The sequence below is a fragment of the Dreissena polymorpha genome, chromosome 3, assembly GCF_020536995.1.
Source record: "Dreissena polymorpha isolate Duluth1 chromosome 3, UMN_Dpol_1.0, whole genome shotgun sequence".
Lineage (NCBI taxonomy): Eukaryota > Metazoa > Mollusca > Bivalvia > Myida > Dreissenidae > Dreissena > Dreissena polymorpha.
In genome coordinates, this window is record NC_068357.1 from 108,623,620 (window position 1) to 108,644,042 (window position 20,423).

General features: G+C 34.9%; 3 protein-coding genes across 3 annotated transcripts in view; 2 read left to right on the forward strand and 1 right to left on the reverse strand.

The window, feature by feature from the left end:
• Positions 1-20,423, reverse strand: part of LOC127870950 (E3 ubiquitin-protein ligase RNF166-like) — a 194,950-nt gene that overhangs the window by 56,123 nt on the left and 118,404 nt on the right. The window lies entirely within an intron of this gene.
• On the forward strand, positions 975-6,370 carry LOC127870943 (uncharacterized). Its single transcript, XM_052413535.1, has 2 exons — positions 975-1,028; positions 1,518-6,370. The coding sequence occupies exon 2, from the start codon at positions 1,549-1,551 to the stop codon at positions 4,252-4,254; it is 2,706 nt and encodes a 901-aa protein (XP_052269495.1). The 5' UTR covers positions 975-1,028; positions 1,518-1,548; the 3' UTR covers positions 4,255-6,370.
• On the forward strand, positions 10,160-11,934 carry LOC127870949 (uncharacterized). Its single transcript, XM_052413549.1, has one exon. The coding sequence runs from the start codon at positions 10,557-10,559 to the stop codon at positions 11,517-11,519; it is 963 nt and encodes a 320-aa protein (XP_052269509.1). The 5' UTR covers positions 10,160-10,556; the 3' UTR covers positions 11,520-11,934.

Genomic DNA, 20,423 nt, shown 5'->3' on the forward strand with positions numbered 1-20,423 from the left:
TCAAACAATGCTGTTCAATGTCATCCTTTAAAGATAGTTAACTTTAAATAAAAATGGTCGGTACGGTATTTGATTTAAGCGGAATTATTAATGTTTCAGCTTTGTTTGTACCTAAATATTTAGGTATTTTTTCCCCAAACCTCTAGCCCATTCCGGAGCGAGTCTATGACAAAACATTACCTACGGATAAAACTTGAACTGATGTACAGGTATAAGGTAGTACAACTAAATATGAACCATAACATTTTTGCTGGAATTTAAGTATCAACCTTCACATTGTTTCAGTGTGTTTTTTTTTCGAATAAAGAACCTATGGACCTTGTTAAGCTCGATTGGTAATTGTCGGCTCGGGTACTACTTAAATCCACACCGGGTACTCTTAAGTATACTTAAATGAACCCCGGGTACGGAAACCATATTTTAACGTACCAGGAAAATTTAGACTATACCCGAATTTTATTCCCACCCAAACCCCGATGTCGTAAAACGCGCTACTGAATACGAAACAAAATTCTTTTTGAACAAAACCTGCCTCAACATGCTTTTTGGAGTATGAGTTCCGATAATTTAGAGGCTATTTTACAAAATATTGACATCAATATGAACATACTTACCGTTAATTAGAAAAAAAAAAACGACAACGACCAATTTAGCGTTAGAATTCCCGCGTACGTTTAAGTGTTTTTTTCCGTACCCGGGGTACATTTAAGTATACTTAAGAGTTCCCGGGGTCCATTTACGAAGTACCCGAGCCGACAATGACCAATCGAGCCCTAGTTAATATAAGCTTAGTCTAAACATAGAGAAATCAGCAAATTCGTTACACAGATAGTGAAAGAAATCGAAAATAAAAAGTTTGAATGTGTTTATGTTGTCAACTTTTGAAAATAGATTTCTACAACGATGATAGACAACAAAAGCTTACCTGAATTTTTTATTCGCAAACCAATATCTCATTTAACCTCTGCTCCACCATACTAACGGTTGTGGGGTGCCAAAGTCCACATAAAATTTGGATTATCATTGTGGTAAGGGTATTTATAATAGCGCTTTATTAAGCTCGTTTTTAATATTAACACGCATTAATTAATTAAGTACATTTACATTAACTATCAGCTTTGTGTTTAATAACATTTGACTTGTTGTTGGGAGATATTTTGTCTATATCGCTGATTATTGATCTTAGTTCTGAAAAAAATGTATGAAATGATGGGATCCCAAACTATGACTCACAGTACAATCGGTGTTTGCAGTTATTACGTTTTTAATTTTGCTTTAGTCGACGCGCATAGCTTTAACATATCTTCTTGTTTGTAAAAACAGTTTAACAAAGTACTACCTCACGACAGAAAATGTACGAAGTGCGTTAATTTACTCATTCGAGAATGATTTTAACGAGTGTGTAAATTCACCCATTCGTGAATGATTTTAACGCTGTGTGCATCTGAATAACTTGTCGAAGTTGTAGTAATATATATAAAAAAAATCAGATTGATTTGGAATAACTTGCTTTACAGAGTGATTCAATCACGTTCTAAAAGGTTTACAATGGAGTTACGAGGAAAACTATCGAAACAATTAGAAGGCATTCCCTCATTAAAGAAACACGAGAGTGACATACGGAAAATAGTGAAAACTTCTTCAGACATTGAACATGCTATTAGAAAAGAATTGGACGTTTTTCTTTACGAAGATTCACCAAGATCCAAACTGGAAGAGATAAGAGCGTGTGACATGTTATCCTTCATGTATAACATATACGGTGACGAAGAAAACACGATGAAATACATCGAGAAGGCGCTCGATATTGACCCATCAAACATTATTACTCTCACGTGCAAAGCGAATTTCTTTCTTGATAAAGAAGAGCGGCTTATTGAAGTGGAAGACATTATTCATGAAGTAAATACTGCAATGGAGAAACAATACCGTGTTACACAGGCTGATGCCGAGATTGCGTATGTCTTCTCCCGTTGTGGAATGAAGATGTATTCCAAAGCAATTTCCCGTTTTGAAAGCGTTATTGAGAGTGCTTCTCGAATTACTGACGCCAATCAACCGCTTGAATGGACAACACATATATGTATTTGGACGTTTGGTCTTGCTCTCACAAAGAGAAGGCTCCTGCACCCTTGCAACACGATCCAGCCGGTCGAGATGAGCGAATCTCAGAAAGCACATGGATCAGTTATGGATTTACTTGAGAATGTGATAAAAGTACCTATTTTAACTGACACTGGTATAAATAAGGTAATACAAAGGTATCGCGCCAGTGCATTAGCAGAAATAGGTTCTTTGGTGTACTCCGTGCAAAGAAATAAAACGTTGTTTCGGAGAGGATTGAAGGATTTAATTCCCGATTGTGACACTAATACATCTGCACGACATTATATAGATGAGGCGCATGCAATATGCGACAACGACGTATTCGTACTACAACAATGTGGAAAAATGTATAGATACTTTAACGAAATAGATTTATCAATTGATTTGTTACAGAAAGCCGTTTCTATAAAACCGAACTCGTATGGTCTTCATCATTTGGCTTTATCTCTGAAACGGTGTTTAGAAATGAAAAGTCCAGAATGGAATCACATTAGAGGACGCGGCAGGGGAAGGCATGAACGACAGTTACATGACGGAAATAGCCGGAGACGAGATACTTATACAGCTGGACCTTGTCGACAAGAACCTCAAATCAATCGGTCTGTATCTCTTGGTAGTGGTAACGAAGACTCAGGGTTTGTCTCAATGAGCTTTTTGCCTCATCAACATGAACGTAGACTACAACAGCATTCGCAATACTCGGATGCTCAACAGCTAGAAGAACAGCTGGATAGTCTTAAATTAGAACCAAGTAAATTGTGTGCTGCTACCGGAGTATCAAACGTACGCTACTATTCTTCCAGCAACAGGCGAAGAAGAGGTCGCCGCGGTGGGCGCGGGAATCAGCCATTTAGAAGATCTACCAGCGAGTTACCGAGGAACAGGTCAATCGAAAATATGATTAAAAGTCCAAAGAAGGTCATTTTCATTGATACAAATCTTGATTCTAAAAAGACGATCGACGCAGTTCTTAATAACCTGGATAAAGCGATTGAACTGAATAATATAGCTGCTCTATACGACAAAGGACTATTTCTTCGTCAAATAAAAGATTCTGAACAAGCGTATGATATATTTAAGAAAGTCATCAAAGATGAGCAATGCTCTCTATTTCATTTGGCTAATTCATACGAACAGGCTGCTTACTGCATTTTAGACAAGAATGACAAGTCAAAAGAGTTTGATATGCAATATTATTTGAAGCGGTCTGTAGAAGTTTCTTGCAATCTCGTTGCCAAGATTCCGTTTTTGAAAAACTGCTGGCAAGCCGCTCCGACTCTTCTAGATTTTCTTAATTGCAAAGCGAAAACTACAGAGATTCTGCGAGATATTGGTTTTCTTTACGATAAGATGGAAAATTACCAATATGCAATTGACGTCTATGAAGAATTGTTAAAAAAGGTTAAAGAAACAGGTGAGAAAATTGAAATTTTGACCGAAATGATAAAAACATTTATCAGTTTGGGCAGATATGACGATGCCGTCCTTGCTTTTGATACAATCATGTGCTTGCCGGATGGACGCACAAAAATTGACAAGGACTTGTATATAGATGTGCATATCGAAGGCGGACTACAATCTTTAATAAAAGAAGAACATGCTATGGCACAACTTAGGCTTAAAAATGCTCTACAGTTCAATAAAAACACGAATGAGGACATTGGTGGAACAGAGAATGACGAAAACGATGACATTGGGCAGAAGTTTGACATTTATATTTTGTGTGAAGATGCTAGAGTTGAAGAAACTTACATGATTCTCCTCCGGAATCTGAAAAGCCTTGGGCTTTCTGTAACATTGAATGCCGTAGATGTTCCGCCTGGTCAAATCACAATGGAAGGCATTCCGCTCGCGATGAAGGCTTCTGACCATTTCCTTATAGCTTTGGAATCAAATCCCACCGGGATGTTTAAACAAAGGGTGGCAATGATAAAAGACATGATTGAGGATCGAAACGATGGTAACGTGGTTATCCTAGCTCCTATAAAGTGCGAGTTGCCAGCATGGTTGAAGGGTTACACCGTGATTGTCAACGATGTGGAATATGAAAAGGATTCAGATGTCCAGAGAATTTTAGAAAATTCATCATTGCGTTCTAAACTGAAGGACATCGTTTTGACACTTTCGAGACAACGAGAGCCTTCTTAAATGAAAAGAATGTCTGCAATTTAATATACTGATCGGAGAAAAAAGAACACAACAATTATAATTAAAATGTGACAATCTTTTTGTTAACTTAAATACTTTTGTCAGTTTGGTGCACGTTCAGGCCAGATGAGAGTTTATCAGTAAAAGATAACTGACAAAGAAAACTATTGTGAAAACAAACAAGATGCAAGATACGTGGTTAACGTTATAACTATCTCGAATGTTTATGGTAAGGCAGTTCTATGCCACAATACAAAAGATCATGTTTCTTTTAGTATACCACGAATCCTTTATTCATAACCGGAGTTTTTAATTGGAGCTATTTATGTGAATATTTCATTTTACGATCATTATATTTAGTTACAAATGCGCACCATAGTACGTCTGCTGATTACATTTTTGTCTGTTTTATGCCCATGTACCTTACTTTCTGTGTAATTTTTGTATCAACCTTATTAGCAATCACCTATATACTAGTACACAATTGCTTTCCTACGTACGTTCTGACCTAGATACCAGACTATTTCAGCACCTATTTACCTACCTGTTATTCCTATGTAAATATCTTCACACGTACTTGTGAACCTTTCTATACGTTTATTTGCAACGTATCACTTTTTGTATTTACCTTCTTTATGGAATTTATACCATACTGCTTGCATATCTTCAAATGTTAATACCACTGAGTTCGCTACCGCCCTACATGCATGCCTTATAATAAAAATATAGTGTTTTTTGTAGTTAGATTAAAAAATTTACCTTACACTAGGTTTTTGCTATTTACTGTGTATGCATATGTTTTGATTACACAATATAAGAGTATACATAACTTCATACTTCAGTTACTGCTAAAAGTATAAAAACTAAAAGGCCAAGTAATCATGTGACATATTGCTCGCCAATATAAATCTGACACTGACCTGATTGTATGAATATATAAGTGAACCGTTACGAAGATTAAAGTAATTTGCGAACTAGAAGCAATTGTAATCAATTATTTCATTTCTCGCTAAGTATAGTGTTATTGCCACATAACACTCGTGCAAAAGTGCACGAATAAAACTGAATGTGAATAAAGGGAACAATGTATGCGTTCAATGTTAAATGCTTATCTAGTTAACAAGTGCCGGTCAATGGTGCTGAGCTATACAAAACAAGTTTCATTGTGTTTAGTTTGTTTTTATATTTTCATATTGTTTAAGGCTGCTATATTATTCGCAATATCGAATTGTCAAATACTTATCAATGATGTTTTTATATTCAGCACTGTTCTTTAACATGCATGTGTATTTTTGTATTGTTTTGGTGACTTTCTGTCTCACTGAACATGTAGCTTAAAGTACATGTAAACTGTTGTTTTATTGTTGCATTGAAATTGATAGTTTGATCCGAATGAGTTTTAATTCCTTTAAATCGCATGACTAATATTTTAATATTAATCTCTGTTCATCTCCTGTTGTTGTTTATTATCTTCTTTTTATGTCTAGATACCTTTCCAGTTAATACCACTGTGCTTATTTGTTATAACAATTCAAAGGCATGTGATGTTGATTTTTGCATCAGTATTCTATCTTTAACTAAGTGACTACCAATTTAAACATTGTTTCTTTAAACTGTAGACGATTATATGGGAAATAAAGGGGATACATATTTTAAATAGGATAAATATTTTTAATTACTTTAAATAATTAAAAGCTAATATATAGTGTCTGCAGGACAAACATTTACCCCCCCCCACCGCAATATATATAATAATATTTATTCAGAATTGGGCTATCAATGCTATGGTTCAGCAAATTCCAGAGGAACAGGTATTTTTTATATCAAAGAGCACATAGTATAAAATATAAAGAAGTGAAACACATAACTTTATTGCTGACTCGAATGGCAATTTTGTTGCACTTGAACGTTTTATTAAAGACTTCCGCTTAACGTTGCTTACTTTATATTGGTCAAATACTGACTCACCATTCTTTTTTCTGATAAATCTGTGAAATTATTGAAATATTTGTTTTTGTGGTGACTTTATCCACGTTATAGATCATGAATTAGATTACTTTAATGACACAAATGTTAATTATCATAAGGCTCGAAATAAAGTCTTAGAATTAATAAATTGCTGTTATCTTTTAGATCCTTTCAGACAAGACAACCGGTCAAAGAAAAGATTTAAATTGCGTTGAACACATCCAATACAACGGGCTAAAGTCGATTTATTTTTTAACCACACCAGATTTGTACAACAATTTAAATCCATTTAAATTGAACAAGGTATTCAGTCGGATCACTCTAGCATCACTTTAAACTTCAACTAAATTTTAAACATCCCATACAAGGTATTAGCTTCCCGAATTTGTGATATGTGTGACTTTGAGATTGTTATTATTTTAAGTTGTACGATTTTGAGAATTCGACTTTTGAAGTGATGTTTTTAATTTGTTTATTTTTTTTTTAAATCTAAAGTTCAATTTTATTTACAGGAATGACCATATTTGTGTGAATTATTCTTGGTCCAAATTTCAACAGAATCCATTTAAAAATAAGGTAACTACATTGAATTGAAAACGTGTTGCGTTAGAAAAGTCTTCAAGTGAAGACGAAAAGGTACAATCAATAAGAGACATTGTTAGTCATAATGATACAAATTTCGTAATTTAGGATATATGTGTTGGTTAGGTACCGGTCTATGTTTTATATCCAATTTCTGGTGGCATCTAAACATGTGAATTAGCTGTCAAAAAAATAATAATTAATTGATGTTACAACTAAAAGTGAAAGTTTATTTTACTAAAACAGTTGTAATATAAATTTGATTAATTGATAAATAAAGTTTAATATTTGAATTATTGGAGTTTTGAGGTTCAGCCCAATTTTGTAATATGTACAATATAATAATGAGTTTAATTTGATATAGTGTGGTTAAATTGTGGGTTTACAAAATCGTTGTTCCCCTGTGGACGTCTTCGCGTCGGACTCACAATTCTACCGTGGAAGGCGAGTAAATGATTGCGCTTTAGTGGTTGTAACGTTCCATCTATTTACAGTATGCTGTTGTGCATAAATGTGTTTTTTCCATAGAATGCACACGCATTCAATTGTTGCGTAACGAAAAAGCGTTTTGACATTTTCGTAATGGTGAAAACGGCCCGCTTCTCCCACGAAGAATTCCAAGGTCCTATCCAATCGGCTTACAAAGTTATACCATGTGAGGATTTTGCGAAGTTCGATGGTTGGAACGAAAATTGCCAAACTAAATGCAAACAAATAAAAAAATATGAGAAAATTTTCTAACTCAAGCTGTAAAAGCTTGAGTTAAGCTTCATTTAGACAATTTTCTCATATCGACTACAGAAACAGTCAAACGTCACTTTAAACATTAGGACACATGTAGGGACATCCAGTTTATATATATATATATATATATATATATATATATATATATATATATATATATATATATATATATATATATATATATATATATATATATATATATATATATATCAAGTGAAGTTGACCCCACTCCGACTATAATATCAAGCTATATATCCAATGCAATGCATTTAAAGAGGGTGCACCAATAAAGTCATAGCAAAGAGGGCAGCTTGTTTCATAAAACTGAATGCATGTGAATGTAAATTTTCTTTAAATAAACTTTCGTAAATTTATTCAGATGGTTCAAATAGGTAAAAAATATTTAAACCGCCTTTGTGTTAAAACATTTATAGTTATAGTCTTGGATAAACAAGCGGAATGAGTGAAGCGAAGTGATACCCTTCCCTGCATATAATATTTTATTTATTAATGACGTAACTTGGTCGAACGACTATAAATCAGTGGACAAAATTGTCTGCGCATGCATAATTAATATCCACATATGGTATTAACAATCACTTCAATGAGATAATTATTTAAAAGATCCCATAAGAAGCCAGATGTAGTTTCATAAACGTAATGTTCCTTTGGACTAAAACGTGGATTGAATGTTTAGAAAGGACCATAGATGTGCAAAAATATTAAGAAAATGTGGTTTTCACGACGTTAAATATTTTGCTTTTTCAGAACATTTATCTGATAATAAACACTCAACTATGCATTATCAGAACATGTATCTAAAGATAAAGAATCTGTTACACATCGTGATGCATGTAACAGCTGCGAGCTGTTTGTTTTTCTAATCTAATGTAGCCTCCGCACCACCATTCTAGTTTGGTCAATAAATTGGAGTATAGTTATGGTTAGATTATTAATTAATTTAATGAAGGCATGCTTTGTATGAATTATCAACGTGCGTGTAAATTTTTACGTTTTAACATTACTTTAAATGAACTTTAAAATATCATCAAATACTTAATTTAACAGTTGACTTGTTGTAGGCAGATATTTTTATCTATATATTTGCTCATCGATCGTTGGTTCTCCAACCACAGCGAATGTGCCGATTCCAAACTATTGTTACTAAGTGCATGTTTACATTTGTTGTGTTGATTCATTTTGTTTCCTTCGATTAAAATATATATTGCATCGTTTCTAGAAACGGATTAACACATATGTACAAAGTAATGAAATATTTCATGAATGCTTTGCACAACTGAAATTCTATAATCTTATACCAATGTTTGATTTTACTACAGATCGCTATTGAATAACTTGCTTTACAAAGGGTTTGTTTGAGGTTTAAACGCAAGCAATTGAATTAGCGAAAATATTCGACGGTCTTCCTTCACTGAAGAAACATCAGGATGAAATAAGGAAGATTGTGAAAACTGCTTCAGACATCAAAAATGTTATCAAGAATGAATTAGACGTTTTTCTTCCCGAACAGTCACCAAGATGGAAGAGATAAGAGCGTACAACGTGTTATCGTTTATGTATAACTTAAACGGTGACGAGGAAAACACGATGAAATACTTTGATACGGCGCTTAAAATGGACTCATCAAACATTATTACTCTCACGTGCAAAGCATATTTCTTCCTTGATAAAGAAGAGCGGCTTTTGGAAGTGAACGACATTGTCAAGGAAGTAAACATTGCAATGGAGAAAGAATACCGTGTTGTACAGGTTCATGCCGATATTGCGTATGCCTTCTCTCGATTGGGAATAAACATGTATGCAACCGCCATTTCACATTATGAAAGCGTTATCAAAAAGGCCTCTCACATAACTGTTGATTATGAACCACTTGAATGGAAGGCAAATATATGTATTTAGACGTTTGGTTTAGCTCTTACAAGGCGAAGACTGCTACACACTTTCCACATGTCCACTCTTGAAGGAACTACTGGCAATACGAAAACGCATTACAGATCAGTAATTAATTTACTAAATGATGTGATAAAAGTACATTTAACACAAGGCACATCGAAACATGAAGTTATAAAGTTGTATCGAGCTAGGGCACTGGCTGAGTTTGGTCAATTGGTGGACTCTGTAGAAAGAAATAAGTCATTGTTTCCGAGTGGAATGAGAGATATAATCTCCGATAATGACTCTTATACTTCCGCTCGGGCGTACATGGATTAAGCATATAAACTATGCAATGACGATGCATTCGTGCTTAAAAAATGTGGAAAATTTTATAGGTACAATAAAGAAATAAATGAATCAATTCGTTTGTTAGAGCGAGCCGTTTCTATCAAACCGACCTCGTTTAGTCTCCATCATTTGGCTTTATCTCTAAAAAGGCGTTTAGAAATGGAAAGTCGACAAATAAATTACGGTAGAGGGCGTGGCAGAGAAAGACATGCAAGGCTATTGCATTATGATCATTATCGAGAACAGGAAGCCTTTTCAGCTGAACATTGGCGGCGAGAGTCCGAACTCCAAAGGGATGAATCTTTAGAACATTTCGCCTCAGGATTAAAAATCATTGAACTTTGTGCCCAATCAAAATGAACGAATAACCCAGCGACGGTCGCAAAACATGGATACTCAACAGATAGAAGCGCAAATGACTAAACTAAAACTAACAACAAATGAAACGTGTCCTGCTTCTGAAGAAACCTTTCCATCATCTGCATCTTTCACTGAAAGTAGTGCGAATGCTACGAACAATACACCCGCCAGATTTCCAATTCATTCATCAAACGTGCGCTACAATTTGGCTAATGGCAGGCGAGGCAGAGTTGGCAGCGTTGGTCGAGGATATCCACCTTTAAGGAGACACGTAAGCGAGTTGCCGCCAAGCAACAGGTCAATTGAAAATATGATTAAAAGTCCAAAAGTTCCAAACTATAAACACAAATAACAAGTCGGAGGCGATAAAATCGGTTCTTGATTACTTAGACAAAGCTATTGAAATGACAAATACGCCTGCTTTATACGAAAAAGGACTGTTTTTTCGTCAGCTAAAAGATCCGGCAAAAGCGTATGATATTTTCAAAAAAGTCATCAAAGATGAACGATGCCCGCGTGTCTATTTGGCAAATGCCTATGAACAGGCAGCTTATTGCATTTTAGATATGCAACCCAACGAGAACGACAGTTATAAAGAGTTTGATATGAAATACTATCTGAAACGTTCTGTAGAAATTTCATGTTATATAGTTGAAAAGATTCCATTTCTAAAAAATTTCTGGCGGGCTGCACCGACTCTTCTAGATTTTTTGAAGGGCAGAGCAAAAACGACTGAAACCTTGCGGGACATTGGTTTTCTCTATGAAAGGATGGACAATTACGAAAATTCTATTGACGTGTATAAAGAGTTATTAGAAACGGTAGAAGATACAGCAGAGTTAGAAAAGAAAATTGAAATTATTACCAATCTGATAAAAACATACATCCATACAAAAAGGTATGACGATGCCGTACTGGCTTTTGATACAATCATGTGTTTGCCAGATGGACGCTCATACATTGATGCGAATTTGTACATAGACGTGCATATCGAAGGCGGACTACAATCGCTAATCAAAGGTGAACATGTAATAGCACAATTGAGGCTTAAAAATGCTATACAGTTCAATAAAAACACGAATGTGGATATTGAAGTAACAGACAATACAAGCAATGACGAAAACGATGCCATTGGACAGAAGTTTGACATTTATATTTTGTGTGAAGATGCTAGAGCTGAAAAAACATTCATGATTCTCCTGGGGAATTTGAAAAGCCTTGGGCTGTCTGTAACATTAAATGCCGTAGATGTTCCGCATTGTCAACTCACTATGGAAGGCATTCCGCTGGTGATGAAGGCGTCTGACCATTTTATTATAGCTTTGGAAGCAAATCCCACCAGAAGTTTACACACGGGGTGGCAATGATAAAGGATATACTGGAGCATCGAAACGATGGTAACATGGTTATCCTAGCTCCTCTAAAGTGCGAGTTGCCAACATGGTTAAAGGGTTACACCGTGATTGTCAACGATGTGGAATATGAAAAGGATTCAGATGTCCAGAGAATTTTACAAAATTCATTTTTGCGTTCTAAACTGAAGGACATCGTTTCGACACTTTCGATACAACGAGAGACTTCTTAAATGAAAAGGAGGTCTGCAACATAATATACTGATCGGAGAAAATAACACAACAATTAATATTATTATAGGACAAATTGTTTTGTTAACTTAAACTTAAATCCTTTTGTCAGTTTGGTGCAAGTTCATGCCAGATGAGAGTTTATCAGTAAAAGATAACTGACAAAGAAAACAATTGTGAAAACCAACAAGACGCAACAACAACAACACCAACAAAAAATGTTAATTGTGACATACAGGCCACCGGCCCCTTACAAAGTTTTTGAACATAATTGCGTGTATACAAAAGCATGTGTGCGCCTAACATCATCAAGCATGAATTGATCTAGATTTAGCATTTTGGGCAAGGTAGTAAAATATTAGTAGCTACCCTACAACGTAAGTAACTCCATCCGTCTAACTAAAGCAAGGTTAATATACGATGCTCGGCCCTTGTTATAGGTTTCATTTTGACTTGACATTAACAAATAAAATTTCATTACATTGGGAGTTATACGAAATTTACTCGGAATAAATCGTGCTCTTAAATCCTTAAACATTGGACAGATAAGAAAAAATGATATTCCGTTTCAACTTGTTTTGAATTACAAACTGTACAAATTCTTTCGTGTTTTGGAATATTAGAATACTGGCCCCTTTCTATTTCAAGTTCATGGTAATCTGATTTAAATTGCGAATAGCAATGCCTGCATTTTCGTATGCATAGAATGTCAAGGTACCTTTCATGATTGTACGATGACTTTATATGTTTATACACACTCAGTTTTGGTGATTTGTTAATAGTTTCTCTCCATGATTGGATGTATTGGTCTCTAAGATGCAGATTAAATTCGTTTAAGAAAGTGCTTAAATGTGGAACATGACCGTTGTTCTAAACGTATCCAAATCCGTTTTCATGCAATAAATGTTTAATTTCCACTGCCCAATTCACAGTTAGATGGTCCTTTTATCAAGCAAATAATCATAACATTTTCGTACATATCTAGAGTCAGGCATTTTTAGCATTTTAAGCCATAGTTTTAAGCACCTCACCTGCGCGACTTTTCTATATACGATTCGCTCAAAATTATCCCTTTTGACACCATATTCATGTTTTTTGTCAATTTGTAAATGATTGTAGTTCAGGAACTGAAACCGCGTTTGCGGCAGTTATTAGGTTTTGGGTCACTAACAAATCTTGCTTGCAAAACTTGCTATTAACCTTAGCAAGCGAACAACTAAGAACCAGGTTAATATATGGCATTATGCACTACATTGAAGAAAATGAGATGCTAGGTTAACTTCTCCTAATAGACTTCGAAATGGCATTCAATTCATTGGCGTGGTCCTTTGTACAAAATACACATTCTTTATTTAATTTCGATCCATACATAAAACGTTGCATGTAGGTCTTATATAAAGATTCTAAATCAGCTGTTCCTCACTGTTACTATTTTTTCCCTGTTCAAAGGGGCTGCAGAAAAGAAGATCCCTTCCTTCTCATGGTATATTTTTATCCTCTGCGCTGATGTTTTGGCACTAGTATTGAGAGATAACAAGAATATATAATGAATAACCATTGACGGAATTGAACATGAATTATCCTAGTTTGCGGATGAAACTACTATTTAATTAGAGTGTACTTAACAATCATTAAATGAAACACGTAATATTAAACAGAATTCGGCACTCAGGGCTTAATGTATTTTTTTAGAAACAAATGTTGTGTGGATTGTTAAGCACAAATATAGTTCCGATACCATAAACACAAAATGGAAATTTAATAAGATGCAGAACTGCTTTAAAATGCTTGGAATTCATTTCCATGTTGACCTGTCAAAAATAATTAAAATAAATTACGATGAAAGTGAAGTAAAACGAGAAATATTCTGAAAAATTGGACAAGAATAATGTTAACGCCAAATGGAAAGATTTTAATTTTTGAAAACACGTAGTGTGTCATTATTCAATCACTTGTTCATTTTGCTGCCTAACCCACAATATACAATTTTAAACTCAATCAAACTTTTAATGTCAAAGTTTTATTTGGGATTGGCCTAGCATAATCAACTTTACAACAATAGTAAAAGAATATAGTGAATGAGGTTTAACAATGATTAATTTGGATGCATTTATTTCAGCATTTAAACTTACATGGTTACAAAATATACAATCCTTTAGGGGAAAATGGATAGATATCATAACACTTTATTTTGATACTTATAAACTCTTTAATTGCAGCTATGATTATGTTTTAAATATATCTAACATAATTTCAAACCCTAATATGGATAGATGTTCTAAAAAGCTTCTCAATATATTGACGTAAATTAGAAGTCAACACAGAAGTATTCTTGTTTTATCAAATATTTTATAACCCAAACATATTGATTGGAAATTAAAACAAATCTTTAAATCTTGGTTCGATGCTTAAATTCATTGAATTGGTCATTTATTAAAAAATCGAACCTTTATATCTGTCAATTAATTAAATTGAATCTACTATTTGAACATTTGAGTTTCATTCAATATACCATGGTGAAAAGATTAATAGATAAATTTATGAAAACATATTGTTTATTTTTTCCCTCCCAACAAATTATCAAACTCTTTTTGCCCCCATTATTGCAAATGATACTGAAAAAAAGAATCTGGAGCAAAATGACTTCCCACCATTCTAAATAAAAATAATTAACAAGGTGCAACAGTTCCAATACGAAATAAATCACAGAACACTTGGAACAAATAGTCTATTGAATAAAATTAAAATTACTGATGATCCTTTGTTTTCATTATGCAAACAAAGTGAGGACAAATTAGTACATTTATTCTGGGAATGTCAGATATCCAAAGGAATTATTGATGAAATGTTACATGGACAATCTTTTCCTTTCATTAATGTGTTCTCCTTGGATATTAAAAAAATAAGCTAGAGCAATAAATAATGTTATTTTATTTATAAAGCTTAACTTATATAAGTGTAAAATGAAGTAATGCAGTCCAAGCATAGCAGGCGCCAATAAATACATGAAGTATTAAGTTAATAACTTGAGAACAATATCAATGTCAAAAAAATAATTTAGTCTTTGACCGTGAATAAGACTTATTGTCTCACAAACTTAGAATTAAAACTTGAGATTTTATTTTTTTTATACATTTTGACGAATGCTTTTTATAGCGTACCGTTACTTAAATAAAATTAAATGTATCACCTTTGTGTCATAAAATTATATACACCTATTATTTTTTCTCTATTTTTCTATATTTCTCTAAGCCTTTTTCATCAGTTATTACAATGTATACATAATTATTTGTTTATAGACACTGAAAAATGTAGACAAAATTATATACACCTATAAATGTTTTCTCTTTGCCTCGTCCATGTGTTAATATAATTTATACATCCTTGTTTGCCTTTATACACTGGAAAATGTCTTTTTCCTCTTTTTTATATTAGTTAAATGTTTTTTTTACACAACATTACATAATACATAATATAAATAACCTAAGACGTGATGCAGACGTTTTTTGTGTCATCTCTTATTGCATAACATTATTGTATTATTGTTCATATTGTATATGTATTTGCGTGCAATCTTGAAATAACATGTGTTGAAAACTCCAAAAATAATAAAATACAATCATAACCGTCCCTAATAATTATTTGTTTTCATCAAGCTAAGCAGATGCATGAGTCAGTCGAAATAATGTTTTTTTAACCTTGACATGCGTGCGCAAGGTAAATTATTATCTGCGTAATGCCTAAGTCACAAATAATCCGGTCGACGGCCGATGTGTCCGATCTCCAGGCATCGTGAAGACTGGACACGTTTTAGCCGTCCGCCGTCCGATGAGTGACACAGTTTAATACCTCAGTCACAAATAGAGACCGATCACCGTCCGACCAGCGGACGACGTATTATTCGGATCATCGGTCTTGTGCCCGGCCAATGATCGCACGGTCACTGGGTCATTTTGTATCATGGGGCGGCGTTCGGAGTGATTTTAAGTCTCAAATTTAAACACACGTCGGGCCCGAGAGGATATCGAGTTGAGATCGAAAGATCGGACCGTCAACGCACGGTTATCGCCCAGCGATCGTCCGACATCGGATTCGTTCTATGTGAAGCGTTTGATACAAAAATCTAATAAGTCTTAGGCTTTAGATGCAATTGAGCTAAAATAAATATGTTTAAACTAAACTGGATGTTTGTCGGAAATATGGCGAGTCCATAATCAGCAATGCGTGTAATAATTTAACAAGCTGGAACATGCAAATGATTTACCTTTTGAGCATACAAATGATTTGCCCTTTGGACATAAAACTTATCGTGACCTGTGACTTAGGGTTGACATACCTTTTCCACGTGGTCAACGTACTGCATGATGAATGATGTGGTTACATTATAGGCATAATTTCTTATGGCTTAAATTAATCTTGATCTTTATGTGTGACCTTTGAGATGGGGAAAGGGATTTTACACGTTACACGTCTTTTTATGCTCCCCCAAAATTTATTTTGGGGGGAGCATATAGTCGCCGCTTCGTCTGTCCGTCCGTCCGTGTGTCCGTCCGTGTGTCTGTCCGTGTGTCCTTCCGTCTGTCCGTGCACAATTTTTGTCCGGGCTATTTCTCAGCAACTAATGACCGGAATTCAATGAAACTTTATGGGAAGCTTCACTACCAAGAGGAGATGTGCATATTATCAGCGGGTTCTGGTCGGATGATTTTTCACAGAGTTATGGCCCTTTGAAATTTTCCATTAACTGTACATATAGTGCAATTCTTGTTCAGGCTATTTCTCAGCAACTTATCACCGGAATTCAATGAAACTTTATGGAAAGCTTCACTACCAAGAGGAGATGTGCATATTATCAGCGGGTTCTGGTCGGATGATTTTTCACAGAGTTATGGCCCTTTGAAATTTTCTATAAAAAAAGTATTGTCCCCCCAACTACTGTGCCCTCAAGACGTTTCCTTTTATCTTAATATATAGTGCAATATTGTGAAAAAAAACACTTTGGGGAGCATCACCCGTCTCCGACGGTGTCTTGTTTTAGGTGAGCATTTGTGGCAAGTTAATTAATCAAAGCGCTGAAGGCACTGAATTTGTTCGCTGTTGTATAATCTTAGACGCAACTCAGTTTTCAAAATTATGTTATAGCTTTTTATATCGCAGGTTTGAAATGACCACAACCAATTCAAATTTATAAAGAGTGTGTCTTAAAGCACAGGTCGAGATGTTGTTTTTTCTTCAAATCATTGATACAGCTAATCAGTGTGCACAGGCTAATCTTATTTCACATGCATTAAGCCCCGTTTCCCCTGAAAGCAGCCAATATGTATAGATTTCAATGATAAACACTAGACTGGCCAACGTTGTCTTACAAGCTGTTAAATACTCTTAAATACATCGACACTATGTAGTGTTGTAGTGTACCAGTGGGAACTATAAACAGGCAGACGCAGTGGTTAGAGCAGACGCTTTAAGCATTCGTCGTCTGCTTAATTTTACTGCAGTTATCCACACAGGCAGTCACGGGTTACGGTTCCTAGCGTAGTTAAGCCCATACTGAGTTGCAAAATTGCCTCTACATTATTTGTGAGCTAACGCTCACAAATAAAAATTGCATGATGAAGGAAAATTATAAGCCAGGAAAAGCCGTTTTAGAACCAAATTTAGTATTGATTGCCCTCCACATTCGAGGTAGGGAGGTCAGGTTTACACGTCACACATCGTCTCTCATAGTTGTCATTTTTGGAAAATTTATTTAAAAATTGCATGATAACTGAAAGGATAGAGTCAAGACAAGCTGTTTTATGGCCTTATTTGACCTTGACATTTGTGACCGTGACATTTGAGATATAGATAATGATGATACATGCGATGCGATGTCTCATTTGTCTTCCTATGGAGACGGTTTAACACACATCACGTCGTCTTATGATTGCAAAAAATTGTAAAACTGCGCAATAAATGACAAAGTTACAGTTCTCGCAAGCTTGTACGCACACACGAACAAATGCACCTACATACACTCTACCATCGTGACTGGTATAGCGAGCTTTCTGAAAGCTGGCTTGATAAAAATAGTTTACAGCATAGGACCGTCTCCTTTTCCAGATAGCTTCGTCAGAATCTGATTGATATCGCGAAAGATTGAGCTCTCTTGATATCTCTGATCATCTGCGGATTTTGAGGTGCTAGAATAACCAGTTTACCATACGTTCGCTTCTCTATTGTCTGATTTATATTTGGCGTCATATTTTAGGCTCCCCGTTCTATAATGAAATGGTTAGAAGACTAAATTGCCAAGGCTATTACTTCAAAGAGATCTGACCAAGTGGAACATCGGCGTCATTCAGTGAAACGAAGAAAAGTCCAAAGCTTTTCAAATTTCCGAGAAGATTCAGTGGGAATATAGTTTTTCACGTTGTACTTTAAATCAATTCTAAGCCTCATTTGTGCCAATGCCTGATCACCTTTCTTCGGTCCAGCTTCGATGTGTACGTCTAACAAACACGCTTTCGTCAAACTTTTTTGGACGAACATCATGCAAAGTCATAACTGTATCAAATTCGAGACCAGCATCGTCGGACGATTCCGCCCATGTATGATGACGTCAGGTTTGTGATAATTCCTTTTTTCGCCCGTTTCCTTCACTAGCAAGATATCTGTTGTTTGCGCTTTGTCATGTATATACTTTATCAGAGTCGGTCCGGCATGAAAGAAATTTATCAAATTCGGAAGTTTGTTGTATGCACTTCGCCCGAACATTTCAGGTAATAGTTCACATCAAAATCTTTGAAACAGTCGTGCGAATGTACAAGTGAATTATGCAAGTACATAATGCAGTTAGCAGTCTATTCTTACGATTTTGCCATACGACATATATTGCATAGCTCATCTTTGATAACCTCCTTAAAAATGTCAAACACATGCTTTGACTGACGAAGAAACAATCATTGATAATAAAAGTACAGCTGTGTCTTTATTTCAACTGCTTTGTCCAAATACTTTCTTATATTTGGTATCGCTTAGGTGTTATAATGTATGTCAAATTGCTGAACCTCTTCCGGATTGTTAAAATCATATTTTGATACATAGCTTCGGTGGATGACTTTTAGAGTTTTTGTGAAATCTGATCGATATAGATGCTGTTTAAACCAACTTGTGAAGCGCGCAATGTATTTTCCAAGACGTCGGCCGTTTCATCATAGACACTGATTACCTATTTCGCTCGCCTGGATGCTTATAAACTGGTAGACGAGTGTTTTTAACGTCCACGTTTACTGCCGGTTACCCTTCCAGCACTGGAAATATCTAATTCTCATTTAAACGATTATGCCAAGTGATGAAATCTAAATTATGTATTTTTAATCGAAATCGCTTATTATAACAACTGAATAGAGTATATTTATTAATCACTTTTCTTAAACAAATGCATCTTTCGGATACTTTCATTATGCATCATCTTGTTGATTGTGGATTATTTTAATGTGCTTTCAAGGCCTTTCGGAAAATATATATGTTTCTCTTAACGTTGTCGACAAACAGACCAAACAGAAATCGCAGTGGCGTAGTGGATATGGTGACCGCCTGGTTATCGGGGGGGGGGGGGGGGGTCACGGATTGATCCCCACGGTGGGAGCGTTATTTAGATCTGCCAGCCGCCTCCTCGTGATAACTATTCCGAATTACCAAACAAATGTAGTTGTTGTCATACTAGATTATTTGTCAACATAATTCAATAAGTTATAGACTGATAAAGGTTTTCAAAACGTGTATTTGCTTCATTATACATCTTTAATTTCATTTGCGACAATGCATACGCAGTCTATGCATCAGCCTATATAACACGCTTTGTATTGGTAATTGCAATGCCTTCGTCCTAAATCAATCCTTCACATTCTGAAAATTACTTTAAAATAGTTTGGCCAATATAACACCAATTAATATCAATGTCGTATATCTTTTGATAAATGTATTTCTTTATTTCTGTAAAGTATTTGAAAAACAAATTATAGTTCATTTCAAAAGAGTCATATATTCGGATGCGAGAGAGTTGTAAGAAAAGGTCTGTACATAGATATAAGTCATGCAACAAATAGCTAGTCTATACTTACTACGTTACACTGAAACATACAATAACTTAAAACACAATACATCGTAATGGAAACCGAAAATAAATTCTTCTTTTATTTAGAAAGTGTTTACAAAATTCGCCAAACAAACAATAAATACATCCTTCGCTTACAAAGGAATCTTAAATAAACCACAATACACCGCAAGGGGCGTCTTCTTCTATCCAATCCTGCAGCATGAACATTACCAAGATTGAAAAGTTTGCGTGAATCAAATTAAATATATTTATGAATTTCCATAAAACTTCATCTTTCAACTGAAGTCTTCAATGAAATGCTACAATATGTTAGTAGTAGCAGTAGTAGTAGCAGTAGAAGTAGCAGTAGTAGTAGTAGTAGTAGTAGTAGTAGTAGTAGTAGTAGTAGTAGTAGTAGTAGTAGTAGTAGTAGTAGTAGTAGTAGTAGTAGTAGTAGTAGTAGTAGTAGTAGTTGTTGTTGTTGTTGTAGAAGTAGTAGTAGTAGTAATAGTAATAGTAGTAGCAGCAGCAGCAGCAGAAGAAGCAGTTACAACACCAGCAATAGCAGCAGCAGTAGGAGCTGTAGTAGCAGTAGTAGCAGCATTGGT

Bases quoted from the DNA above. Each gene is read 5' to 3' on its own strand.
- LOC127870949 (XM_052413549.1), top strand. From the start codon at position 10,557: ATGACAAATACGCCTGCTTTATACGAAAAAGGACTGTTTTTTCGTCAG.
- LOC127870943 (XM_052413535.1), top strand. From the start codon at position 1,549: ATGGAGTTACGAGGAAAACTATCGAAACAATTAGAAGGCATTCCCTCA.